The sequence below is a fragment of the Myotis daubentonii genome, chromosome 13 (genome assembly GCF_963259705.1).
Source record: "Myotis daubentonii chromosome 13, mMyoDau2.1, whole genome shotgun sequence".
Taxonomy (NCBI): Eukaryota; Metazoa; Chordata; class Mammalia; order Chiroptera; family Vespertilionidae; genus Myotis; species Myotis daubentonii.
The window spans coordinates 13,990,172-14,017,259 of NC_081852.1; the positions used below are offsets into that span (position 1 = coordinate 13,990,172).

The window sequence follows — 27,088 nt, forward strand, 5'->3', positions numbered from 1 at the left end:
GGCCTTGAGCAAGTCTTCCCCTCCATCCCCCCCGACCCTGTCTCTGTGGGAGGAGGAGGAGGAACTGCCCAGCTGTCTCTGAGGCAGCGTGGGGGAAGAACCTCCAGGACGGAGGCCAGGGCAGGGCTGGGGGTGAACCTGAGCGTGGCTGGACACTCTGTGCCTGAGATCTCAGCTGGAATGTCGGACTCCCTCCCATGAGCCGACAGGCAGACGCAATGACAGGGTAGAATGAGGTCCTGGTGTGCAGGGATGTGGAGGAGGCTACTCAACTGGGCCACACAGTCCTGCCACGGAGGCAGATGACCTGCCAGGTCAGCCCACTTCCAGGGCTCAGGCCTTGAAACAAAGAGCAGCCACTGGAACTGCCCAGCCCTGGGGCTCCAGCTGGCATTGGCCAAGGAGTCCGGGGCTCCAGTAGGACCTGCGCAGGCATGTAATGTGGGTGCCAGGGATCTGAGCCCTGGACAGAATGAGCTCCTCCCTGGAGTGAGGATGAGGAGGGGAGAGAACGGAGAGCTAAGGCTTGAGCAGGTCGCCATTAAGTGGTCAAGAAGAGGAGGAGGGGCTAGCAAAAGAGGAAGATAAGGAACTGCCATAAGGGGACACCAAAGCAAGAGGAGGGAGTGACAGAGGAGGGAGTGACAGAGGAGGGAGTGACAGAGGAGGGAGTGACAGAGGAGGGAGTGACAGAGGAGGGAGTGACAGAGGAGAGAGTGACAGAGGAGGGAGTGACAGAGGAGGGAGTGACAGAGGAGGGAGTGACTAGTGGGTTGACAGTTTGAGGAGGCAGAGGACTGAGAAGGAGCCTGTGGATTTTGGGACTTAATTTTATCCCTTGTGAAAGGGAAAGCAGGCTGGCCCCTAATTCCTCTGACAGAAGAGCCACTGAAGCAAGTTTCATATTTTATTCTGAGAGAGGAGTTCCATGGGAGCCCTTGGCTGGTCTCATCCCACGGCTCTGTGCAGAAGCCCGGTCACAGTGATGTCAGCTCTTCCTTGTCATGTGGGCAGCACACGGGTCTGGGCCAGGATCCTGGACCATGGCTGCCCCACCCATCCCAAGGGCTCAGAACTCGCAGATCACAAGGCGCTTCTCTCCACAGGGTGTGTCGTTCCACTTGCCATTGGTGAAGATCTCCACACAGTGCTCATTGCCGCCATAGTTGTTGGGCTCCCCGGGGGCCCAGTTGGAATAGACCAGGGGCTCCCCTCCTGGGTAGGTGAACCTGCCCTCCGTCTGGGAGTCAGTCATGCTCAGGAACGCAGCTCCTTTGTTCTCAGCCTCCAGCAGGTGTTGCAAGGCCTCGTTCTCAGCTGCAGAGCGTGGGGAGGGCAGCTGCCCCCCGGCCTGTGCGCACACTTGTTCTGCCTCCTGGAAAGGTTTCTCAAAGCCTGCTGTCTTGAAAACCTTCTGGCCAACACCTCGGCCATTGGGGAAGAGCTCCACTAGGAGGAGAGGATAGTCAGGTTGGGGTTGTGGAGGCACCTGCCAAAGCTCGATGGCTCTGAGACCTTTGTGCTCCAATCAGAGCCCCAGGCCTCCCATATAGGGCCTCAGAGCACCAGGGAGGACAAAGGTGAGACCCTGGGTCTGTGGTGCGCTCTGGGAGGTGGATCTGCCTGTCTAGTTACAGGTGAGGACACTGGGCTCAGAGAGGTTAAGTAAGAGGCTGAGCTCCATGTGACCATCACATGTAGAGTTGGGGGTCACCCTTATCTGATCTCACACTAGAGCTGAGATGTGCTCTTTCTATTGCACCCGTGTTGCATGGCAGAATCGGTCTCCCAGTTACTGGGCGGGACTGGGAAGCTTTGGCATCATGCAGTGAAGTGGCATCACGGCCTCTGAGCGCTGGAAACAAGGAAGAAGCTCCCTCTGACGTCACTGTGGACCCTGCATAACAGCAGGGCATGTGGCATTGACAGGGAGGTCCGTGCCAGGTGTGGATGTGGGAAAGAAGAGGAGAGGGTGGGCCATCTGAGGGCAGCGCTGTGCTAATCTCTGCACTGTGTGCGCCCAGTGCTGGCCTCTAGGTGTGCATGTGGGGGAGGCTGGAGAGCTGGGAGAGAGGACAAGGACAGCTGAGAGGTGTGCGTGGGCGTCAGGGGCAGGAGAGAGTCAGTGCTGAGAGAGGCCTGTCTGGGAGTCAGAGGGCCAGGAATTCAGCCCCACCTTGGCCATGACTGTCCAGGTGGACAAGGGAAAGTCAGTTCCTTTTTGGGAGTTTCCAGTTCCTCATCTCTAAGATGGAAATACAATTTATAAAAGCATCATCTCTGTGACATTCAACTATATGTTTTCATTCCATCTAATTTTCTAAATCTTTGTTGTTGTTGTGTGTGTGTGTATGTGTGTTCTTTAATATATTTTTAGTGATTTCAGAGAGGAAGGGAGAGGGAGAGAGAGATAGAAACATGAATGATGACAGAGAGTCACTGATTGGCTGTCTCCTGCATGCCCCCTACTGGGGATCAAGCCCACAGACCAGGCACATGCGCTGACCAAGAATCAAACCATGATCTCCTGGTTCATAGGCTGTCTCTCATCCACTGGGCCACTCTGGGCGGGCTCATTTTCCATCCCTTTGGCTTCTGGGTTCATGCATAGAAGCCTTCAGGGCTCCTAAGAGGGCTGTGCTCCACCCCCAAAGGGCTGGTGAGGTTCCCAGGCTGCCCTCTGACCCACTGTGACCCTTTCACAGGGGTTCAGGGGGCAGACTCTCCACAGGCTCAGGAGGGCATCCAGAGAAGCCCTGGACAGGAACACCTGGGTGGGTCTGTGTACATACACGAATATGGCCACGTGCCCATCTGAAGGCACATGGGAGCACTGAAGGCCCACCTGGTGTGTGTGAATATGCATGTGTGTTTGTGGGTGTAGATGACGTGAGGTGAGTGATGGCATGTGTGTAATACACATACATGTGGCAGGTACATATGATGACTTTTCCTTTGTATCAGTGTGCATGTGTTTGAGTGAGCACACATGCATGTTTGTGGAGCGGGGGAACATACTAAATGCTTGAAACCTCACCCTTGGTACGTGGGTACTTAATGGTTTTAGGTACGTAGGAGCTAACTCCATGTCTCACCCCTGCATGCTCTCCTCCTTCAGAAACTCCTCTTTGGATCAATGAGATTTGATGAATGATGTGAGCTCAAAGCTGACATGGGTAAAGCAGGGAGGAGGAGGGGCAAATTAGGGACTGTGGTGGAGATGCCACAAGCACAGGGCACTGGGCTGTGCTCCTGGAGCCTCTGATTCCTCAGCACCCAGGTTAGGGAAGAGTCTCCACTATGAACACCCAGGGAAGAGTGGGAGAGTCCAGCACTAGGCAGAGCTCAGAGGCAGCCTGCCCCCTGCCAGACCCAGGGCATGTCTCAGGCGAGACTCTCAATGGCCATATGCCAAGGTCAGACCTCACAGCCTTGAATGCAAGCACAGCATGCCAGCCCCAACTCTCAGGACAGTGTCAGGAGTCTCTGCTGCTGTGGGCTGGGCAGCAACATCTTGAGGGGTGTGCACCCCTAGCCCCATAGAGATAAGAAATGCATCCTGGGGAGAAACCAAGATGGCGGCATAGGTAAACACCTGAAATTGCTGCCTCACACAACCACTTCAAAAATACAACTAAAAGACAAAACGGACATCACCCAGAACCACAGCAAGGCTGGCTGAGTGGAAATTCTACAACTAGAAGGAAAGAGAAAAGCACACTGACACACAGAGGAGGTGCAGAAGTCATGTGCAGAGGTACGGAGGCACACGCAGAAAGGGCTGCAACTGAGGACACCATTGTCTTTTTCAATCAGGAGGGAGACACATGCTCCCGCTCTGAACTCCAGTTCCTGGCTAGTCTCTGGGGACCCAACTCATACGGGGAGAAACTGGACTGTCTGGTATCGGGTAGAACTCGAGGGTGGCTTTCTCTCAGAGGTGCTTGCAGTGATTACCAAGGGTCACTGAGACCAGGGGCCTGTTAGGGCAGGACTGAGGAAAAGCCATAGCTGTTTGCTCCGCCCTGTTGATTCCCTGAGACCCCGCCCCATCCAAGCTGTGTGCCGAGGTTTTTGCATATGAATGGCCTGGCCCTTTGCAATCTAAAATTACCTAACAAACTGCAGCTGGGTCAGAGAGACCCAGAACTTCCAAAAGAAGGTCCAAGGCCACACAGCAGCTTGCATTGCTTCACAGCTGGGCCTCATCTGGGCACCTCCAAACCCCAAACAAAGAAGAGGAATCTGCAGATCTCTCAGTAGCTCCTGCTGGGTAGCCTCAAGCAGAAGCTAAATCAGCACCTCCTTAGAGATCCAAGACCAGTGTACCCAGTGGTCAGACTGGGACCATCCAGATTACAACTCCTCAGATCCATAAGGGACACACTCAGGGGGCAGACTTAGTGAGCACCAAAGCCCCACTGAAGCAAGTCTTGCCTCAGAAGGGTGTCTCCAGCACAGAATTTCCCCCACCATAGACACATCTGATTCACACAACCAATTGGCCTGGAGGTCTATTCCCCCCAGTGATACCTACAACAATCAAGGCTTAACTACAACAATACTGTGCACAAAGTTCACAAAGGGGTGCACCAAGAGTGTCCACCTCAGGTAATTGGGGAGGCTGAGCCACTGAGCCCTATAGGACACCTAGCACAAAAAGCCACTCTATCAACACAGGAAAGCAGCCAAAATGCAGAGACAAAGAAACAGGTCACAAATGGCAGAAATGGAGGAAAGCAAACTACTGGATATAGAGTTCAAAGCCATGGTTATAAGGTTTTTCAAGAATTTTCTAGAAACCGCCTATAAATTAAGTGAGACCGTAGATAAATCTAGTGAGATCCTCGAGGAATGAAAAAGGACCAACTAGAAATTAAGCATACATGAATGAAATAAAGAATATTATACAGAGATCCAACAGCAGACTAAAGCAGCGGTTCTCAACCTGTGGGTCGCAACCCCTTTGGGGGTCGCCTAAGTACATCCTGCATATCAGATGTTTACATTATGATTCATAACAGTAGAAAAGTTACAGTTATGAAGTAGCAACAAAAATAATGTTATGATTGGGGGTCACCACAACATGAGGAACTGTATTAAAGGGTAGTGGCATTAGGAAGGTTGAGAACCACTGGACTAGAGGATCTCAAGTATCAAGTCAAAGATTTGAAATACAAAGAAGCAAAAAATACCCAACTGGAAAAACAAAAAGAAAAAAGAATCCAAAAATATGAAGATAGTGTAAGGAGCCTCTGGGACAGCTTCAAGCATACCAACATCCAAATTATGGGATGCCAGAAGAAGAGAGAGAGCAAGATATTGAAAACCTATTTGAAGAAATAATGACAGAAAACTTCCCCTACCCGGTGAAAGAAATAGACTTACAAGTCCAGGAAGTGCAGAGAACCCCAAACAAAAGGAATCCAAAGAGGACCACACCAAGACACATCATAATTAAAATGCCAAGAGCAAAAGCCAAAGAGAGAATCTTAAAAGCAGCAAGAGAAAAAGAGTTAGTTACCTACAAGGGAGTACCCATACGACTGTCAGCTGGTTTTCAACAGAAACTTTGCAGGCCAGAAGGGAATGGCAAGAAATATTCAAAGTGATGAATGCCAAGAACCTACAACCAAGATTACTTTATCCAGCAAAGCTATCATTCAGAATTGAAGGTCAGATAAAGATTTTCACAGGTAAGAAAAAGCTAAAGGAGTTCATCACCACCAAAGCAGTATTATCTGAAATGCTGAAAGGTATCCTTTAATAAGAGGAAGAAGAAAAAGTTAAAGATAAAAATTATGAACAACAAATACATCAACAAGTGAATCTAAAAATCAAGTGAATAAATAATCTGATGAATAGAATAAACTTGTAAGTCTAATAGAATCAGGGACATAAAAAGGGAGTGGACTGACAATTCTTGGGGTGGAAAGGGGTATGGGGGGTGCAGGAAGAGACTGGAAAAAAATTGTACACCTATGGATCAGGACAGTGTGTGTGTGTGTGTGGGGGGGTAAGGGCAGAGGGTGGGGTGGGAACCAGGTGGAGCTATAGGGGGGGGGGGGAGAGGAACAAATGTAATAATCTGAACAATAAAAATTTAATTTAAAAAAAGAAAGAAATGCATCCTGGGTAGTGGGGTGTCCAGGGACCATCACAGGTTGCAGGAGGGAAGGTCTAAACTGCACTGGGCTAGGGGCATTGATCTTGCTCGGGTCACAGGTGGCTGTGATGGTGGGGGCTGGAGCCTGGTAGCCTTGACCATGCTGACGCCAGCTCAATGAGCTGGTGTTGGGGCCACACCCTGCCTCATGTCCCTTAAATCTGCTTCCAGTTCCAGGAACATGTGGCTGCTCTGCTTTGCCCCACCCTATCCTTAGCCCCAGGTTCTGCCCATTGTCCAAACCCCCTATCACCCTAGAGCAGTGATGGCAAACCTTTTGAGCTCGGCGTGTCAGCATTTTGAAAACCCTAACTTAACTCTGGTGCCGTGTCACATATAGAAATTTTTTGATATTTACAACCATAGTAAAACAAAGATTTATATTTTTATATTTATTTTATATATTTAAATGCCATTTAACAAAGAAAAATCAACCAAGAAAATGAGTTCGCTTGTCACATCTGACACGCGTGTGATAGGTTTGCCATCACTGTCCTCGAGCCCCCAATCCTAGAACCAGGCCTGCCTCAGGCCCGGCCAACTCCAAACCCAAACACAGACCCTGCCTGGGGCCTGCCCTTGGTGACTGGCTCAGGTTCAGGTCCAGGTCCAGGAACTCACCTTTCTTATACTGAAGGAAGGCTCCCTGAAGTTGTCCTACCTGCCCCTGCAAGGCCTCCACCTGCTGCCTCAGAGCAGCGATGTCTGCAGGAGAGAGAGGCCCAGTGAAGACCAGTCCCTCACAGCCAGGGATTGGCTCAGAGTCGGGGTCCCAAGGGAAGGTGCTCAGTGACAGGCTTTCCTGGGGGAGGGTTAAGGGGCTGGACCCCAGGAAGCCCACAGCAGCTGACACAGCTGGCCCTGCTGCCCACAGGTCCCTGAGGCTCTGTTGTGAGCATGCTGTACCCTGAGCAGGTCCTGGCACCCAACTAACTCTGATCCAGATGGCATTTCACAGCACATTCTGAATCTGGGAGCACATCTCTGGTGGGGGTAGGGGTGGCGGGGGCAGCGATTGCTCATTCCTCAAGCACTCCCCATCCCTGGGTTATTTGGTGCTCAAAGCTCTCTGATGAACTGGGAAGGGAGCTGAGGTGTCCCAGTGATCAGATGGGAAGCTGCTCAGGCAGGCGCTCCCCGGAGCACAGGGTCTATCCAGAGCCTCATCTTCCTACCTTCAGCCTGACAGCCTTTCCCAGTTTCACACCCGCCTCCTGCCCCCACAATGGCCTGACCACTGAGCTAGAGGGCCCACCTCCCTCTGCACCCTGGTGGGGCGCTCAGAGCCAGGGGAGGCGACCTTACCTGGAAGCCCACTCTCTCCCTTTGGTCCTCTCTCCCCAGGAGCACCTCTGTCCCCCTTCAGTCCTGGGGGGCCCCTGGCGCCTGGAGGTCCCTGTGGTCCCGGGGGTCCTGCAGGCCCTGAGATCAGACAAGAAGAGGAGGGTGAGCTCAGCACACATTTTCCCCCATTTTCCCCCTCCCGGCATAGGGGCTGTGCTATTGTCCAGCAATACACCCTCCCATGTACAGTCTGTCCCAAAGCCAGCCATGCACCCTCTCTGCAGACTACTGACCCATCACCCCGCACCCGGCCTTCCCCGGATGCAGACTGTCCCTTCTGTTCACAGCGCACTCTCCCCAGTTACAGAGCTCAAGCCCAGGGAGGCACCTCCTTTCACAGACTCCCCAAGGCCCAGTGTTGCAGCTCTGAGCTGGCGGGTGATGGGGGAGGGACAGGCATCTGCAGCTTCAGGTGGACAAAGGAGGACCGAAGGCCCGCCCAGCTTTTCCCATCACTCACCTGCTGGCCCTGCACTCCCAGGGGCTCCACGCTCACCAGGGGCACCTTTCTCTCCTTTGGGACCTGGGGGTCCTCTTGTCCCTGCAGAGCCCTGCACGCCTGGGGCACCCACTTCTCCTGAGGAAGGAACAGATTGGGACAAAGGCTGCTGAGAGTGTCTGCAGGCTGAATCATTTCCTCGGTTCCACGTGGAGAAGGAGAACTGGGGTCTATGCACCCCACTGTCTGGGATCCTCCAGATGTGGGAATTTGGGGGGCAGGGGCACAGCAGGGCCTTCCAGTGGTGATGGCCTGGCTTCCCTGGCACGCTGAGCATCCTTAGGTCACATCATGGGTTGCCACTGTCACTCCTCCCTCTCCCTTCCGGACCTCCACACACCAACCTCCTACCTTTGGGTCCTATGTCTCCTTTGGGGCCTGGTTTGCCTTGGGGTCCTACATTCCCCTGCATTCCTGAGGGACCCACTGGTCCAGCCGGCCCGCGCACACCTGGAGGTCCCGGAGGTCCTGGGAAAAGGACCAGCCAGTTAGTGCATGGAGTCTTCTTGGGAGGGGGAGAGCGTGAGAAGGTGAGAGCAGTCATAGAGGTCAGAGAACAGCACCATCTTACAGACGCCGCCCAGGAGTATTACCGCCTTCCCTGTGTGAACCCAGCACCACCTGCAGGGCACCCTCCTTCCTGGGATGGGTATGTGCATCCTCCTGCATGGCCTAGTGGCAGGCATTGCAGTCCACACCCACTGCTCACCACATGGCCCCGAGTCTCCCTTCGGTCCAGGTTCTCCAGCAGGACCGTTGTCCCCTTTGGGCCCAACTGGGCCAGCAGGTCCAGGCATCCCCATGGGTCCTCTAGCTCCTGGTGAACCTGCAGCAGCAGAAGAAATGGGCATAAACCTGGCCCTGGGGCTAGGGGAAGCAGCACCTGCCGGTCAGCCCTGCATTCCTTCAGGTTCCGCAGGTGTGGACATTCCACCTCCACACTCCTCAATCCAGTGGTGACCCAGGAGGCGGGTGTGCACATCCCCATTTCACAGGTGAGGAACCAGGCCTGCCAGAGCTGGAGGGGGTCACGCCAAAAACTGTCTGATTTCCATGCAGTGCACCTTTCCTGCCCAGAGGCTGAAGATTTACAGCAGGGGATCTGCCAGCTTTTACCCTGGATCATGGACACCTTGTTTTCCCCTTCCTAGGACCAAACTTTATATCAGAAATGATCCCTGACATGAGTCACCAAGGAAATGCAAATAAACCCATGAGATATCATCTCTCCCCTCCTAGAATGGCGACTATAAAAAACATAAAAGCTCACAAGTGTTGATGAGGATGTGGAGAAGAAGAACCCCTATGCACTGTTGGTGGGATTGTAAATTGGTACAGCCACCATGTAGATCAATATGGAGTTTCCTTAAGACATTAAAAAGATAATTAAAAAATATATATGATCCAGCAATACCACATCTGGGTTTTATCCAAAAGAAATAAAATACTAGTTTGAAAAGATATCTGGTTCATTGCAACTTTTTTTTACAGTAGCCAAGAGGTGGAAACAACCTAATACTCTCCATAATGGATGAATGGATAAAAATGTCACACACACACTGGAATATTATTCAGCCATAAAAAAATCCTACCATTTGCCACAACATGAATGGACCTTGAAGGAATTATGCTAAGTGCCCTAAATCATACAAATTAAGACAGATACAGTATGATCTCACTTATATCTGGATTCTAAGAAACAAAACAAAGAACCTGAACTCAGAAGTGCACAGGTCAGATTTTTGGTGGTTGCATAAGATGGGAGCTGGGTGGTAAGCAAAAAGGTTGAAGGTCAGTTATAAAATAAATAAGAGCTAGGGATGCAATGTACAGAATGGTGACTATATTTAATACTACTATCTCTCCATATAAAAGGCTATTATGCTAAGTATCTGAGCCTCCGTACAGCTGCTATAACGCCCACTGACCACCAGGCAGCAGGCCCTCAACACAGGAGCTGCTGAACTGCAGTGATTTGACAGCGATGGCTCTCGGGTGATGCACCCCGAACCAGAAAGGAGGAAGCCCGATTCCTCGAGGGGCCATGCGATTCCACCTTTGGCCATGGGTTATGTTGTTGCTGGGGAACAGTTGACCCTGAATCTAGTTTATTGCACACTTGTGTTTGCGTTCCACACCCTGTATGACAGCAACTTTGCATCGTGCCCTCTTGCACTCTGGGACCCCTCGGGGGATGTTGGAGAGCCAGTTTTGGCCCAATCCCCACAGGCCAGGCCAAGGGACCCCACCTGGCAGAGGGACCCCACTGTTGCACCCTCCCAGGTGCAGCTGGCCACGGAGGGACCTCGGGAAGTTGGCTCCAGGGCATGTCCGGCCTGTCTCATCCAGTTCCACCCCACTGACCACCTTCTAATTAATTTCCTTTCAATGTGCACGAATCCATGCACCAGGTCACTAGTATTATATATTTGAACATTGCCAAGAGAATATATCTTAAAAGCACTCATCACAAGGAAAAAAAAGTAACTATGGGTGATGTTGAATGATCATTTCACAATATATACAAATATTGAATCATTATGTTGTACACCACCTAAGAGTAATACAATGTTATATGTCAACTAGAGGCCCAGTGCATGAATTCTTGCACAGATGGGGTCCCTCCACCTGTCTGGCAATTGGGGCCAATAGGGGCCAACTCTCCCAGTCCCTGTGGGAGGTTGGCTGGCCAGGGAGGAGCCGAGAAAGGGCTCCAGGGATGTCTGGCCAATATCATCCAGTCCCTGATTGGCCGACACCAGCAGCAAGCTAACCTACCTGTCAGAGCGTCTGCCCCCTGGTGATCAGTGCACCTCATAGTGAACAGTCGAGCAGTCAACAATTCGGTCGACCACTTGGTCGGACACTTAGCATATTAGGCTTTTATATATATAGGTTACATCTCCATAAAAAATAGAAAAAGCATTGTCACATGCTCTGGAACCTATAGAAAACAGACCAAATTATTATCTAATGCATCATTAAGGGGGGAAAGGACGTTGTAAATACTATATTGAATATGATTCTGTTTCATGAGCATCTACAGACATTGTAGGGTGTGTGCACATGTCATACTTATTGGAAAAACCCCAGGAAAGGCATATACAAAATGTTAAATAGTTTTTTTCTAAGTGTCACAAAGGTAATTTTAACTTTCTTCTTGTTGTTTATCTTTAGTGACCACATAGTATTTTTTATTGGAAAAATAGTCAAACATTTTAAAAAGACCTGTTACCCAAAGAAAGGCTGCTTAAGCCTTAAGTTTTACAAGATTTTCCCAAAAAGAAAGGAAGCAGCGCCAGCCAGTTTTTCTCAGTGGTTAGAGCGGTGGTCAGTAAACTGCGGCTCGAGAGCCACATGCGGCTCTTTGGCCCCTTGAGTGTGGCTCTTCCTAAGCCTTAGGAGTACCCTAATTAAGTTAATAACAATGTACCTACCTATATAGTTTAAGTTTAAAAAATTTGGCTCTCAAAACAAATTTCAATCGTTGTACTGTTGATATTTGGCTCTGTTGACTAATGAGTTTGCCGACTCCTGGGTTAGAGCATCAGCTCGCAGACTGAAGGGTCCTGGGTTCGATGCTGGTCAAGGGCATGTACCTCGGTTGCAGGCTCCATCCGACCAATTGATGTGTCTCTCTCACATCGATGTTCCTGTCTCTTTGTCTCTCCCCCTCCTTTTCCCTCTCTAAAAATCAATGGGAAAAACAGCCTGGGATGAGGATTAACAAAAAAAGACACTAAAGGGAGCAAATGGCTATTAACATTTAAGGATTTTACACTTAATTCTATGAGTTTGGTTCTTCCTTTTTATTGAAGTGAAAGTTGTGGGGAAGCACAGAACTTGGTTGGAATGTCTGTGAGGAGGATTCTCTGAAAGGTCGGGACCTCTGAGGGGACCTTGCCCAAGGCGGCAACCCCTGCCTTGACTTTTCCAAACAAGTCCCATTCCCTGGGGTGTTTTGCTAGAATCTCTATATTTAGTCTTTAAAGACCTGACCTTGAAGAAGCACATACTTTCTCAAGGATACTTGCCCTGCTGATTGTATCTTGAGGTTAATTTGAGTTCAAGCTGTTGTGACAATAAAAAGACAACAAGGCAGGCGAACAGGCCTGCTTTTAGGACTGAAGTAAAAGAGTCCCTTAGCCCTCTCTTTCACAGACACCTGTTTCGGAGTGATCTGTTCATCCGTCACTCAGGGGCTGCTGGTCAGCCCTGGCAGAAAGTTCTAGAATGTAAAACCAACCTTTTTAAAGTATACAGTTTAGTGGCATTTAGCACCTTCACAATGTCGTGCAACTACCACTTCCATTTAGTTCAAAAACATTTAATCATCCCAAAGGAAAACCTCATAAGCATTCAGCAGTCACTCCCTACCCCCTCTCCCCCTCCCCACCCCTGGCTATCACAGCTCTGCTTCCTGTTTCTATTACCTACTCCAGATAATTCTTATCAATGGAATCATACACTATATGACCTTTTGTGTCTGCCTTCTTTAACTTGGAGTGAGTTCTTGAGGTTTATTCACTTCGTAGAATGTAACATTTTCTTTGTATAACTCAATAATACGCTATTGAATGGTTCAATAATATGCCATTGTATAACCGAGTAATACACCATTTTATGGATAGAACACATATTGCTTATCTATTCATCAGTTGATGGACATTGGGTTATTGTGAATTAAGCTGCTATGAACCTTCATGGGCAAACAGAAAAGAAAAGACACCAGAAGGAAAGACAGGTGGGGGAAGGTAGGAGATGGTAAATGAGTGATAAATGGTGATGGAAGGAAACTTGACTTGGGGTGGTGAACACATAATACAATATACAGATGATGTATTATATTGAAACCTATATAATTTATTAACCAATGTCACCCCATAAATTCAGTAAAAAATAAATGAGTAGCACTGATTTATTACAGTATGAGTAATGAAGCAGAGAGAGAGAGAGAGAGAGAGAGAGAAATAAACCCAACTTGTTCATTCACTTCCTTGTCCATTTGCTCATTATTTTATTTATTTGTTCACTGGAAACATAACTTCATGCTTCGCACCAGGTAAGATGCAAGTGTGAGCACCAGGTCCTGTTCTGTAAGGGATTAGTAGCAGAATATTGAACCGTGAGGCACAGTAATGAGTGTGGAAGACAATGTGTGAGGTGCCCCTCAACCCATCCCAGCTCCCCACTCAGAGCACATACTCCTGTACTCAGAGCTCTTTTCCTGATGGAGGAAATGGTGCTTCAAGGGTGAGGAAGATTTAGAGAGATTTGTAGAGGAGAGGTGAGTTTTCTGACATGGAATCCATGTTCCCAGGGCAGGGGGGCCAGGCCCAGTAGGGCAAGGTGGGGTGGGGAACTGGTGACTTTAAGAGGCTGTGTGCTGGGCATTGTGTCCTGCTTTCAGCTACAGCCTCACTAGGAAAGAAATGGAACCCAGAGGGCATCTCCATGGGACCCCGGCTCCACCCTTCTCCTCTGCTCAAGGGTCTCCTGTTCAAGTCCATCTTGACCTCGATGGCAACTTCTTGGGACCACGTGCATCGGAATCTGCAGGGCAGGTGGTCATAAGTCCCACCCAGACATACTTGGATCAGGGTCTGAGGCTGCCCCAAGCTCTCCAGGAAATTCTGGACCCATAAGGGTTACGTGACTGAAGTGCCTGGGATTAAGGAGCCAGGGTGGAATGTAGTCCCCAGTCTGACTGGGCACTGTTCTCTCTCCAAGCCCCAACCCAAGGCTAGGCTTGGAATGTGCATGAGGCACCTGCAGAAGAGAGGGAGGTCTCAGCCATACTCCATGCCACAGTTCAGAGGGAAAGGCTCCCTCTGGGTTCAATTCAGGGCCCCACTGGGAGCTAAAGGGAGCTGGGATTCTCCAAGAGAGAGCTGGCACCTTGCATACCACCCTTCTTCTGGGTCCACTTCCAGGCGGCCTTCTTAAGCCCCAGCCCAGTCCCATTGGGAGCCACCTTCTCTCTGTAAGGGACAGATGAATACTTCCTTGTTCCTCACCCCACCAAGCTGGCAATGTTACCTATTCTTTCCAGCTTAAATGTCTTCTTCTTCCTTCAATCAAAATGCAAACTCCACAAAGATAAAGGTCACACTGGATCCCTCCTTAGCCCACCCAGGGCCACAAAGGCCCCTTCATCCTTGTTGCTGGCTTATTGAATTCTCTCTTCTTGTCAATCAGACCCAGACTCTCTCCCCTATGGGGAGTATTTCTTGGATAACACCCTTAATCATAGCACCTTTAGAAAGCGCAGGAGAATTCACCTGATGGTACAGAGGGAGACACAACTTTATCCTGAAGACTCAACAAAGAATAAAGCCTTGGCTCAATTTTTGTCACCGTGTGGGATTCTTCCCACTTACAGATGAGCACACGGAGACTCGGACACTGAGCGGCTTGTCCCAGGGGTCCCTGCTGTGGAGGGGAGCCAGCAGTCAAGCACAGATCTGCCTGGCACAGAAGCCCGTGTCCTTATCACCTTCCATATAGGGTGTCACAATTTCATTACCTGTCAAATGAGGTTAATATGTCACTTATAAGTAGGATTAAGTGAATTACGCAAGTGAATGGCCTAAAGAGGGCTGGACAAAGAAATATGAGCTCCCTTCCCTCCTCTCCATAGTGCATTTAGATAAATCCTTTTGATCAGGCCTGAGTGTGGGACCAGGGGGCCTCATCTTTGCCCACCGCTCAGGCAGTAGAATTAGTTAGATATTTCACACTCTGCACAGAAATCATCACACCACAATGAACATTTGCAAGTGCCGCAGCTTGGTTCTAGAGGGCCCTGAAGACCAGTCATTTACCCACAATTTGCTCATTGTTGGGGTGAGAGGAATCAGAAGATCCTAGGGGAGGAATCCTGACAGTTAGGGGAGGGGAATAACACCTCAGGGCTCAGGGCAGCCTGTCATTTGCCAACTGGTAACGAGGTGCTGTAGGTGGACTGAATGTCTAGGGGACTTCTCCCCAAGGAGGTGGGTTCCATTTCCAGGGCTTCCACAGCAGAACACCAAGAGTTGCTGAGTTGGTTACAATTCCAGTGCCCACCCATGCCCACCAGGACAAGCCCATGGTCCCAGCTCTACCTGGATCCCCCTTCTCGCCCCGGGGGCCTTCTCTCCCATCTCGTCCATCACGACCAGGCAGGCCATCCTCCACAGGGCTACACATGACCAGGGTGCAGGCATCAATCAAAGGTTTCCGGGGAAGGATCGTCACATCTGCTCCCCGTGACCTTGGAGACTGTGTGAGCAGGACCAGCATGGAGAGGAGGAGCAGGGCCTTCAGTGGTGGACAGAAAGAGAAAGGACATGCTCTTGGTTCCAGAACACAAGTTAGTGCTTAGCCCAGCGCCCGGAAGTGAGAGGCACTTTCCTACCACCTCGCCCCTTCTGTGAGATCAGGAGCAGCAGGACTCCGAAAGCAATTTAGGGCAAGGCGGCCATACAGTCTGGCCTGGGAGGGCATGAGTTACCCAGCTGAACTCTGACATGGCTATCAGCAACATCTACCTCTTCCCAGATGCCCCGTTTTGTCCCTTCTAGTGACTTCCCTTTCACTGCTATCGGCACAGCTAGGCTGTGAACTCCTCACTGAGGCCACCTGTCACATCAGGAAGGACTCATGAAGTGCCTTTGGACAGGACAGTTCCCCTCTTTGAACCTCCTTCTCCCTCTCTGTTACGGTAAGATGGCTGGGCAAACCCATTTCCTGTCACTTGTAACCTTGGATGGACCAGCACTGGTGGTTTCAGTGCTTCTCCCTGGACTAGACACTTTCTCCATGAAGAAAGTTCCAGATGGAACCCAGAAAAAGTTCTCAGAATAGCTGGAGAGACCCTGGGATGCCTAGAGTGCTGCCCCTCCACCTGGGAAGACTTGGGAGAGGGGACTCATTGAGGAGGGCATGTGAAGTGTGCTCCAACAGGAAAAGGTGGTTTTAGGTGGAGAAAAAACAGATGTTCAATAGGGTGTCCAGTGACATGTGAGAGGGACTCTGCAGCTAAATGAGGTCAGGGTGGGTGCAGGACCTGGTCACTCCCAATGGGGGGCTTCTTTCCTCTTGAGAGAAACTGTAAAGTTAGGAGCCAGGAAAGGGCCCACGGTAGTTGCAGAGGCTGGGAACAAGCCTGAAGGACAGAGCCAAAGGGAAGGGATCACCAGGCAGCCTGAGGGGGAGGCAGTGGAGGGCCTTCCTGGCCACAGAAGTGCTTTCTTCTCCACCTGCTGGTGGTTCTGGGCTGCGGAGGACCCTGTTGGCAACAGTTCCTTCTCATTCTGAGTTTACCACTTCCTCAGGAATCATGGGAGTCTCTAAACACCAGGCAAGCTCACAGGGCAGCAGCGTGGCCCTTGCTGGGGCAGAGGCTCGGCCATGAGCACCAAAGGCTCCAGGCAGAGCCAGGGCATTGCCCCCTGGTGTGCAGCTGCCACAATTCAAGGGCCCTGTGCCCACATCTGGGGAAGAATGAAAAGCAACAGGCATTTTACCCAACCGCTCAAGATGGCACAGAGGGCACCACAGCTCATAGTAGTGGAAAGGGGCCTGGGCAGGAGCCACCTCATAGGGTTGGAGACCTAGGACTGGGATGAGGCCTCTTCTCTGGGCCTATAGCGGCATTGGGCAGAGCCAAACCCCCTTAAACCCACATACTGTTCCCTTTATGCATCAATTTCAGACTAAAATATTATGGAAAAATGATTCTTCTAAAAAGTAATTGGAAATCAGTAAACTTGTCCAGTGGGTGTATTTTTAAAACAAAGAATTGAAGCTAAGAGAAAAGATGTTTATCCTTGTCCAATGGTCAGTTGGTACCAGGAGGGACTTTGACCCCGGGCCTGGGAATGCCTGGGCTGTTTCTCCTCCACCACCTTCCTTTCTGAAGAAATCAGGGATGGAGAGAGCCAAGCAAGAAGTTGAAATTGCATTCCCACCTGAGGCTTCCTGACAATGGCATCTGGGGTCCGGATGGGTGTCATATCCCACTCACCCAGCCTCCCCCAGCCCAGAAGGCTAATGTCCCACTGAGCAAAGGAAGCAGAGTGAGGGCCAGAAGAATTGTCCTTCTTTCCCAACTATGCTGCCCTCTCATGCCCACACCCACACCCACACCCACACCCACACCTCCCAGAGCAGAAGAGCTACATAGACCCTGTCTTCCTCAACACCAGTACATTAGAGCACCCCAAATGGCAGGGGGACATTCGCTGGACACAGAGAAAACAAAAAGAGAGGCCGGCACTGACACTCACCATTGCTTCCTCGAGGACTTGGGGTCTCCAGGCAAATGAGCGCTTCCCTGGCCCACACACACGGGCTATTTATGCTGCCCTGTTACCTGAGCCACCATGCGTTGGTCTTTTAAGAACTCTTTGGGAGAATTTTCTTCCTTGTTGCCTCACTCACCTTCACCCCACCTGGGTTCTGGAAACTTTCCCAACACCACACACATGTCCCTTAGCGTTTACAAAGCACCCTCAGTGCATGACCTCATCTGCACCTCACTGATCCCTGTGAGTTAAGCGGCATCATCAGTGTCTGGATTTTACAGATTTACACGAATCTGAATTCCTGAGAAGACCAAAGCCAGGGAAGCAGAGTGAGGGGCAGATGAGGAAGCAAGTTGCACAATAACCTACAACTATTGCAAAAGCATATGCATATTTAAGAGTTGCTGTGCCAACTTCTCTCTGTCCTTCACCTCAACATTACTACCCAGATAGTGGGAAAGAGCTGGGAGCTTCTTGGCATTTCTGGGCAGGGGAGGAGGAGCGAGAGGGGTTGCAGAGGCTGCAGCATTCTGTGAGGACAGTGTCAGGGGAGCTGCCACCTGCAGGGGTCACTCCTTTGCTTTCTGGTCTAGATGTTGGAGAGCCCCTCACTTGCTTTCTATGGGATGGAGTCCTTACATCCTTGCCTTCATCTCTCCACTTCCTTAGCTGGTGTTTCCTCTGTGTATTGCTCTAGGAAGTAGTTTGGACCCCTGAGCCACTGATACACTATTGCGGGCATCCCCCAGGAAACTCTGACTTCCAGTGGCCATGGGGCAGTTGCCTGCCCTACTGCTGTTGCTGTCATCTCTGCTCCCTTCTAAATCCCTGTGGCTTCATCACTTTTTTAAAAATATATTTTATTGATTTTTTACAAAGAGGAAAAGAGAGGGATAGAGAGTCAGAAACATTGATGAGAGAGAAACATCGATCAGCTGCCTCCTGCACACCCCACACTGGGGATGTGCCCGCAACCAAGGTACATGCCCCCGACAGGAATCGAACTTGGGACCCCTCAGTCTACAGGCCGTCACGCTATCCACTGAGCCAAACCAGTTAGGGTGTGACTTCACCTCTTGCATCAAGCGTTTGCTTAGGTCCACACACCAGCTGCCTATCTATGCCTGCAGTGCTCTCCATTGGCCACTCCATTGGTGGTGCTGACTGCTCCTGGGTGTTGTTGCTGCTGTGGCATCTCCTTGTGTGTTGTAGAGGCTCTAATGCCAGTTTCATCGGCTGGTAGTAGAGGCTCTTGTTTCCCATAATGCAATTTTTTTGAAGCAGTACCTCATAGTAGAGCCACTTTTGACCCAAATGCTAAAACTCTTTCATTATTAACATCCCCATCCTAGGATGTTTATGTGCCTCCCAGAGATCTGGATTAGCATGGAGGCTGAACTGAACTGAACCATTGCTCTCCACTCCCCACAGAGCCTACCTGACAAGTCTGATCCTGGTAGCTACACAAACTCCTATTTATGGTGACTTTTATTTCAGAAGCCCTATATGTTTTCTCTGTTTACAATTTAGCTTCTATTAGCTGCTACCTCCTAGCCTATTAAGTACTCCCTCTCAATGCCCTGGGATCCCGCTGTAACACAAACTATAGTGTTTTCTTCATCTAACTCCACATTACAACAGGGTCTAATTTTATTTATGATCCATTCAGATACTCTTGTTACAATGATAATGTTTGCCTTCCTCAGTTACACCAACACAGGTGAGAAGAATCAGATTTCAAATGATGATCACAATGGCTTTCATGAATAAGAAATGAAGATTACCATAGCTGACATGGTATGGTAAGTAGACTGGATGAAGCAGAGGATATAATCAGTGATTTAAGACAATGTTGGAAAGACACCCAGTCAGAGCAACAACAACAAAATAATTAAAAACAAAACAAAACCAAGGATAGTTTAAGGCAGGGGTGGGCAAACTTTTTGACTCGAGGGCCACAATGGGTTCTTAAACTGGACTCAGAAGAAGGAGCTGCGGCCGAGTTTCCTGATGTTGCCATGTTAACACTGCTGCTGGTGAAGGAGCGGAGGGGAGAGCAAGAGAACCCTCCGCTCTTTCGGCTCCGCGGGACAGATAGAACAGCCGAATGGGCCAGATCCAGCCCGCGGGCCGTAGTTTGCCCACGGCTGGTTTAAGGGAACTTTTAGACAACATGAAACATAACAATACCCACACATAGGGGTACCAGAGGGAGCGGAGAGTGAGCAAGGGAGAAAGAATCTGTTTGAAGAAAGAATGAAAGGAAATTTCGTAACCTAGAGAAGGAAAATGTCATACAAGTTCAGAAAGTCCCAATAAAGATGAAGACAGAGACCCACATCAAGATACATCCCAATTAAAATGGCAAACTTTAGCCGGTCCCTGTTTGGCTCAGTGGATGGAGTGTCGGCCTGCGGACTGAAGGGTCTCAGGTTCGATTCCGGTCAGGGGCATGTGCCTGGGTTGTGGGCACATCCCCAGTGGGAGATGTGCAGGAGGCAGCTGATCGGTGTTTCTCTCTCATCGATGTTTCTAACTCTCTATCTCTCTCCCTTCCTCTCTGTAAAAAATCAATAAAATATATTTTTAAAAACCCCCCCAAAAATAAAACGGCAAACTTTAAAGACAAAGACAAAATCATAAGGGCAGCAAAAGAAAGACAGTCAATTACCTACAAGTGAGCTCCCATAAAGCTGTCAGCTGATTTCTCAACAGAAACACTATAAGCCAGAAGTGAATGGCATGAAGTATTTAAAGTCATGAAAAGCAAGGATCTGAATCCAAGACTACTCTATCCAGCAAAGCTGTCATTCACAATTGAAGGTGAAATAAAAAGCTTCCCAGACACACACACAAAAACACACATAAAGGTAAAGGACTTTATTACCACCCAACCAGCATTGCAAGATTTGCTAAAGAGACTGTTGTAAAAAGAAAAAGAGAGAAGGGAGTGGACGTAGGCATAAACACTAAAAATGGCAATAAATACAATAAATAAGTATCTATTTATACTAATAAAAGAGTAGTATGCTAATTAGACCAGATATCTTCTGGACATCCATATGGACAAAAATATGGTGGCAGGGGCCAAGGCAGAGGTGGTTAGGGGCGATCAGGCTGGCAGGTGAGGGCAGTTAGGGGTGATCAGGTTGGCAGGGTAGGGCTGTTAGAGGTGATCAGGCTGGCATGGAAGAGCAGTTAGGGGCAATCAGTCCAGCAGTGGGGAGCAATTAGGGTGATCAGGCAGGCAGGGGATGGCAGATAGGGGTGATCAGGCCATCAGGCAGAGGCGGTTAGGGGTGATCAGGCAGGCAGGCAGGCAAGTGGTTAGGAGCCAGCAGTCCCAGATTGTGAGAGGGATGTCTGATTGTGCGGGATGGTGCCTAAACTGGCAGTCGGATATCCCCAAGGGGTCCTGGATTGGAGAGGGTGCAGGCTGGGCTGAGGCGTTCATTCTGAGGGCACAAGGACAGCTCAGCATATACAATCAATCAGGGTAACACACCACAGTCACAAAACAAAGGATAAAAAGTCATATGATCTTATCAATAGATGCAGAAAAAGCATTTGATAAGATATAACACCCAGTTATGATTAAAATACTCAATAAAATGGGTATAAAAGGAAAGTACCTCAACATAATAAAGACCATGTATGACAAACCTCCAGCCTATATCATACTCAATGGTGTAAAACTGAAAGTTGCAGGATATAAAATCAATGTAAAAATTCCACTGCTTTCCTATATACTAACAATAAAACCTAAAAAATGAAAAAAAGTCCTTTTGCAATTTCAACCATAAGAATAAAATACCTTGGAATAAACTGAACAAAGGATGTGAAGGACCTATGTATTGAAAACTAACTACAAAGTATGATTAAAAGACATTGAAAAAGACACAATGAAATAAAAAGATATTCCATATTCATGAATTGGAAGAATCAATATAGCTAAAATGGCCATATTACCCAAAATAATATATAGATTTAATGTGATCCCCGTCAAAATCCAAAGTCATTTTTTTTAAACAAACAGAATCAAAAACATCAGCTTTGTATGGAAACACGAAGACCCCCTAATACCCAGAGCAATCCTGAGAAAAAGAATGAAGCCAGAGGTTTCACACTACCTGGCTTCAAATTATACTACAGAGCTATAATAATCAAAACAGCATGACGTTAGCAGAAAAACAAACACACAGACCAATGCAACAGAATTGAGAGCCCAGAAATAAAACCACATGTATATGGGCAAATAATTTTTGACAAAAAAGCCCAAAACACCATAAAGAGAAAAGAAAGCCTCCTCAATAAATGGCACTGGGAGAGTTGGAAAGCCAGATGCAAAAGGATGAAACTAGATTACAGTTTGTCCCCAGGTACAAAAATTAATACAAAGTGGATCAAGGACCTAAATATAAGATCTCAAACAATAAATTGCATACAAGAAAACATAGGTCCTAAACATAGGGACCATGGTTGTAGAGAACATTTTATGAATTTGAGCCCAAGGGAAAGAAAAGGAAAAAATAAGTGAAATGAACTATATCAAACTAAAAAATTCTGTGCAGCAAGAGAAACCGAGAACAATAACAACAACAAAAAAGGCAACCAACTGAATGGGAGATGATATTTGCAAACAACAGCTCCGACAAGGGGTTAATATCCAAAATACATAAAGAACTCAGACAACACCAAGGAAACAAACAATCCGAAGAAGAAATGGGCAGAGGACCTAAACAGGCAGCTCTCCCAAGAAGACATACAGTCAACAGAATATGAAAACATGTTAAACTGCACTAGCTACTAGAGAAATGCAAAGAAAAACTACAATGTGATACCTCGTCACACCTGTTAGAATGGCTGTTATCAACAAGACAGGTAATAACAAGTGTTAGAGAGGCTCTGAGGAAAAAGGAACGCTCATTCACTGCTGGTGGGAATGTAAACGGGTGCAGCCACTATGGGAAACAGTATGGATGATTCTCAAAAAATTAAGAAGAGAATTATCATAGAATCCAACAGTCCCTCTTCTGGGTCTCTACGCCCAAGCTCAAAAACATTTATTCACAAAGATATATATACCCCTGTGTTCATAGCAGCATTATTCACAGTGGCCAAGAAATGGAGACAACCCAAGTGTACTTCAATAGATGATTGGATAAAGATGAGGTACATAGCTACTATGGCTATGGCTCAGCCATAAGAAAAAATGAAATACTGCCATTTGTGATAACATGAATTGACCTTGAGAATATTATCCTATGCAAAAAATGTCTCTCAGGTCCAGCCGGCATAGCTCAGTGGTTAAGTGTTGACCTATGAACCTGGAGGTTAGGGTTCAATTCTCGGTCAGGGCCCATGCCCAGGTTGCGGGCTCGATCCCCAGAGTGGGGTGTGTAAGAGACAGCCAATTAATGATTCTCTCTCATCATTAATGTTTCTATCTCTTTCTCTTCCTCTCCATACCTCTCTGAAATCAATAAAAATACATTAAAAAAGAAAAAATGTCAGTCAGAGAATCCTAAGAACAATATGATTTAATTCATATGTGAGATATAAAACTGAAACTCATAGACACAGACAACACTATAGTGGTTACCAGACAAAAGAAGATGGAGGGTAGTAGAGGGTTAAAACAAAACAAAAAAAGACCAGATGTATGGTAATGGAAGATAATTTGACAAAGAGTTGTGGGCACACAATGCAATGTAAAGATCATGTATCATAGAAATATACATTTGAAACCAACATGTTCCTATTAACCAACCAGAGGCCCGGTACATGAAATTTGTGCATGTTGGGGGTGGGGGTTGGGCGGGAGGGGAGGCGGGTGTGTCCTTCAGCCCATCCTGCACCCTCTCCAATCCGGGACCTTTTGAGGGATGTCCGACTGCCCGTTTACTGGGATTGGGCCTAAACGGGCAGTGAAATTTCCCTCTCACAATCCAGGACTGTTGACTCCCAACCACTCGCCTGCCTGCATGCCTGCCTGCCTGCCTGCCTAATTGCCCCTAACTGCTTCTGCCTGCCAACCTGACCACCCCCTAACCACTCCCCTGCCAGCCTGATCAATGCCTAACTGCTCTCCTACAGGCCCTATTGCCCCTAACTGCCCTCCCCTGCCAGCGTGGTCACCCCTAACTGTCCTCCCCTGCACCCTGGTTGCCCCAACTGCCCTCCCCTGCCAGCCTGGTCACCCCAACTGCCCTCCCCTGCTGGCCTGGTCGCCAGTAACTGTCCTTCCCTGCAGGCCTGGTCGCCAGTAACTGTCCTTCCCTGCAGGCCTGGTCGCCAATAACTGTCCTTCCCTGCAGGTCTGGTCACCCATAACTGCCCTCCCTTACCAGCCAGGTCGTCCATAACTGCCCTTCCCTGCCAGCCTGGTCACCCTCAACTGCCCTCCCTTGCTGGCCTGGTCCCCCCCCTAACTGCCCTCCCCTTCCAGCCTGGTTGCCCCTAACTGTCCTCCCCGGTCGGCCTGATTGCCGCAAACTACCCTCCCCTGCTGGCCTGGTCACCTCCAACTGCCCTCCTCTGTAGGCATGGTTCCCCGCAACTGCCCTCCCCTGAAAGCCTGGTCTCCCCCCAAATGCCCTTCCCTGTAGGCCTGATCTGTTTCTTTATTATGGGGCGGGGCCACAACATAGTAACAAAGAAACAGAATTTCTGGAGGATGAGGCCCAGAAATCAGGATTTTAAAAAGATTTCCAGGTGATTCTAAAGTGCGGCCAAGGTTGAGAACCACTGCTCTAAGAAGAGAAATATGACCAGCAGAACATAAAGCAGGTGAAAGTATGATTTTTTATTGGGGAAGTCAATGGCTGAAGTGCAGGCGGAGGGAGTTTCTGATTGATTCCAGCAGAGATCACGCCTCCCCAACCAAAATGAAGGATAAGCACCAGGAACAGACTTGATGGGCAGATGACCTCATGGAGGCCTGTGAGTCCTGCGTGTAGATGGGTCCTGGCTGCTGCTAGGAGTTAGAGGCCTGGAGAGCTCAGCCAGCATCTGGGCCGCACTGGGTGTTCTGAGGAAGGAGAGGCGACATGTGCGGAGCTGGAAGTGTTGAAGGAGTTTGGAGACTAAGAGAGAAACCAAAGTAAGGTTCAGCCTAAACTCATTTATCTGCTGCTTTTTTCCTCCCCCCAATATCCAGAGTTCACATGAGGTTTTTTGGGTTTTATTTTTTCTCTCAGTACCTTGAATTCACACCAGGTGGCACCCTTCCCTGTGCCTCCTCTATCAAGCTGCTTCCAAAAAACATTTCCAGCAGACTTTCAATTCCTTGCTTTATTTCTTTTCTCAACTCCAGTCACTAGAGCCTCTGTGCCTACTCCATTATTTCAATCTCATTGGCAAAGGTCAACAAAGGTGCTAAGTTGCCAGCCTTATGGTTAATCTTCTTCCCTCAGTCATCAAAATTTTTTTAAAAACTCTCCAACTTCAGGTTCTTATTTTAAAGTTATTAATATAAAATACAAGTTTGTCTTGCCAGGTTTTACAAAACTAAGTTCATGTTATTTATCTCTGTTATAAAAGTTGTCAATAAAATGGCTTGGGTAATAATTAACTTTAAAAGCTCATACAGTTGGTAAGAGCAAATAAATTTGAATCTGTGAATGAATAGATTTTGCACTTTATTTGAAGTATGTCTCTTGCAAACGTGAGTCTATTTGCCAATGAAAAATACCTATTTCTAGAAGTTATGAAATGTATTCATAAATTTGACAATTCAAGAAATGGTAATAACTTGCTTTTAGGTGTCACTACCAGTTAAGTTTTCTAAGAATTAAGAATTCTAATTCAGTTGGAAAAACGTATATGGTGTTGGTAATGGAATGTGTAAGTTGTCTGTCTCCTTACCAGCCTGGGAGAAACTCAGAGTCAAAGCTGGTGTGTCTGTGTTCCGAGCACAGGGGCCAGCTCACCAGAGGTGGTAGCGGATGTTGGCTACATGGGATGAGATGCAATTCTTTCCCTCACTCCCTCCACTACCAGGTGAGGACCATGTTGTGGTTTGTATCACTTCCTACCCTTCTGTGTGTGGTGACAGTGTCCTTCTCAGAACCCACAACCTGTGAAGGTGCCCAGAAGGCCTGCTCAGTGATTGCCTGTGGCATCCCGGTCACCAATGGCACCCCAGGCAGAGATGGGCGACACTGAGCCAAGGGGGAAAAAGGAGAACCAGGTACCCGAGGCTGGTCTGACTTCTTGATTCTTTACTCCCCAGAGGGATCTGGGACAGAGCCATGAGCAGGCTCCCCTTACATTATGATGGGCTTGAATCTCTCAGGATAATTCCTGTACATTGTCATTCTCTCTTAAACAAAGACGCTGCTGTGACCTGGCTCCCACCTTTCCACGCAGGAATCGGTGGTGTGTGGTTGTCTGTAAGAGGCAGTATCTGCGGTCCTGGCAGCTGGCGCTGGAGGCAGGAGGTCACCACTAGTTTGCTGTGGTTTCTGGAATCAACGTGAATCTCGTGCTGAGGTTTTGGAGGAAGAGAATGAGAGACAGACACTGGGTCACATGTCCTTCATCTTCCAACAGGGCAGGGCTCCGAGGCTTGCAGGGCCCTCCAGGGAAACTGGGGCCTCCAGGAAGTAGAGGGGCTCCTGGGCCACAAGGAGTGAAGGGTCTAAAAGGAGACCGTGGAGACAGTTCAGGTAAGGAGCTCATCTCAGCACGGCGTGGGCTGTGGGGACCGGCCTGGGAACTGGAATGCCGGGTTAGGAGGGGCCCTTCTCTGCTGCCCCACTGGCAGACCTCCCCTCTGCTTCCTGACCCAGCACTCTCACTCCCCCCAGTCCTACTTGGGGCCTGATGGGTTTCCCACAGGCGCCTGAGAACAGACTTGCAACCCTGCTGGCCACCCCTCGTGGCCCCTGCAGATGGATCAGCTCCCTAAGCTGGAGCAGCCAATGCCAGGCTCCAGGATGCGAGGGAGGAAACTGGTCCCTTCGGGAGTTGGGTTTAAGTCTATTGACACAAGAGTTGCATGATGATCGTCTTCTTCATAAGATCCCTGGTGCAATCGAGTAATGAATATGGCAAATAAATAAATTAATCCGAAGTGAAATAAAGTAATTAGTAACAACAAAAATAAAATGATGAACTCACATAAATATTTGCTCAATGGCCCATCACAATTATATGAATACTAGAGGCCCAGTGCACAAAAATTTGTGCACTCATGGGGGGAGGGGGGTCCCTCAGCCCGGCCTGTGCCCTCTCGCAGTCTGGGACCCCTTGGGAGATAACGACCTGCTGGCTTAGGCCTGCTCCCGGGTGGCAGAGGGCAGGCCCAATCCCTAGGTGCAGCCCCTGGTCGGGCTCAGAGAAGGGCCGATTGGGGAGTTGGGGCGCCGCCCCCTGTCATGCACAGAGCAGGGCGATCGATTGAGAGGTTGTGATGCCACCCTCAGTCATGCTCAGGGTAGGGCTGATTGGGGGGTTGGGGCACCGTCCCCTGTCACACTCAAGGCAGGGTTGATGGGGAGGTTGCGGCGCCACCCCCTGTCACGCACAGAGCAGGGCCCATCAGGGGGGTTGGGGCTCTGTACCCTGTCACGCACAGAGCAGGGCCAATCAGGGGGTTGGGGCACTGCCCCCTGTCACGCACAGAGCAGAGCCCATCAGGGGGTTGGGGCGCCGCCCTCTATCACCCACAGAGCAGGGCCAATCAGGGGGTTGGGGCGCCACCACTCTCACACTCAGGGCAGGGCGGATGGGGAGATTATGGCTCTACCCCATCACACACAGAGCAGGGTCCGTGGGGGAGGGGCG

At 49.2% G+C, this 27,088-nt stretch overlaps 2 protein-coding genes across 2 annotated transcripts in view; both read right to left on the bottom strand.

Annotated features, from left to right (window-relative positions):
• LOC132214771 (pulmonary surfactant-associated protein D-like) overlaps positions 1 to 17,410 on the bottom strand; it is a 63,840-nt gene extending 46,430 nt beyond the window's left edge. The window contains exon 1 of the mRNA XM_059662194.1: positions 17,282 to 17,410. Coding sequence (XP_059518177.1) covers positions 17,282 to 17,284 — 3 coding nt within the window. The 5' untranslated portion in view covers positions 17,285 to 17,410. The remainder of the gene's footprint in view (positions 1 to 17,281) is intronic.
• Positions 844 to 15,306, bottom strand: LOC132214769 (pulmonary surfactant-associated protein D-like). The gene is made up of 7 exons (XM_059662191.1): positions 15,116 to 15,306; positions 8,719 to 8,835; positions 8,361 to 8,477; positions 7,971 to 8,087; positions 7,472 to 7,588; positions 6,788 to 6,871; positions 844 to 1,449 (listed from the first exon to the last, which is right to left on the bottom strand). The coding sequence occupies exons 1-7, from the start codon at positions 15,291 to 15,293 to the stop codon at positions 1,070 to 1,072; spliced, it is 1,110 nt and encodes a 369-aa protein (XP_059518174.1). The 5' UTR covers positions 15,294 to 15,306; the 3' UTR covers positions 844 to 1,069.
• Positions 17,411 to 27,088: the final 9,678 nt, after the last annotated feature.

Excerpts from the sequence above, each read along its gene's own strand:
- LOC132214769 (XM_059662191.1), bottom strand. The coding sequence starts at position 15,293 with ATGCTGGTCCTGCTCACACAGTCTCCAAGGTCACGGGGAGCAGATGTG. Across the intron at positions 6,872-7,471 it reads GGGAGAGAGTGGGCTTCCAG|ACATCGCTGCTCTGAGGCAG; the intron begins GTAAGGTCGCCT and ends TCTCTCCTGCAG. Across the intron at positions 1,450-6,787 it reads CTTCCTTCAGTATAAGAAAG|TGGAGCTCTTCCCCAATGGC; the intron begins GTGAGTTCCTGG and ends CTCTCCTCCTAG.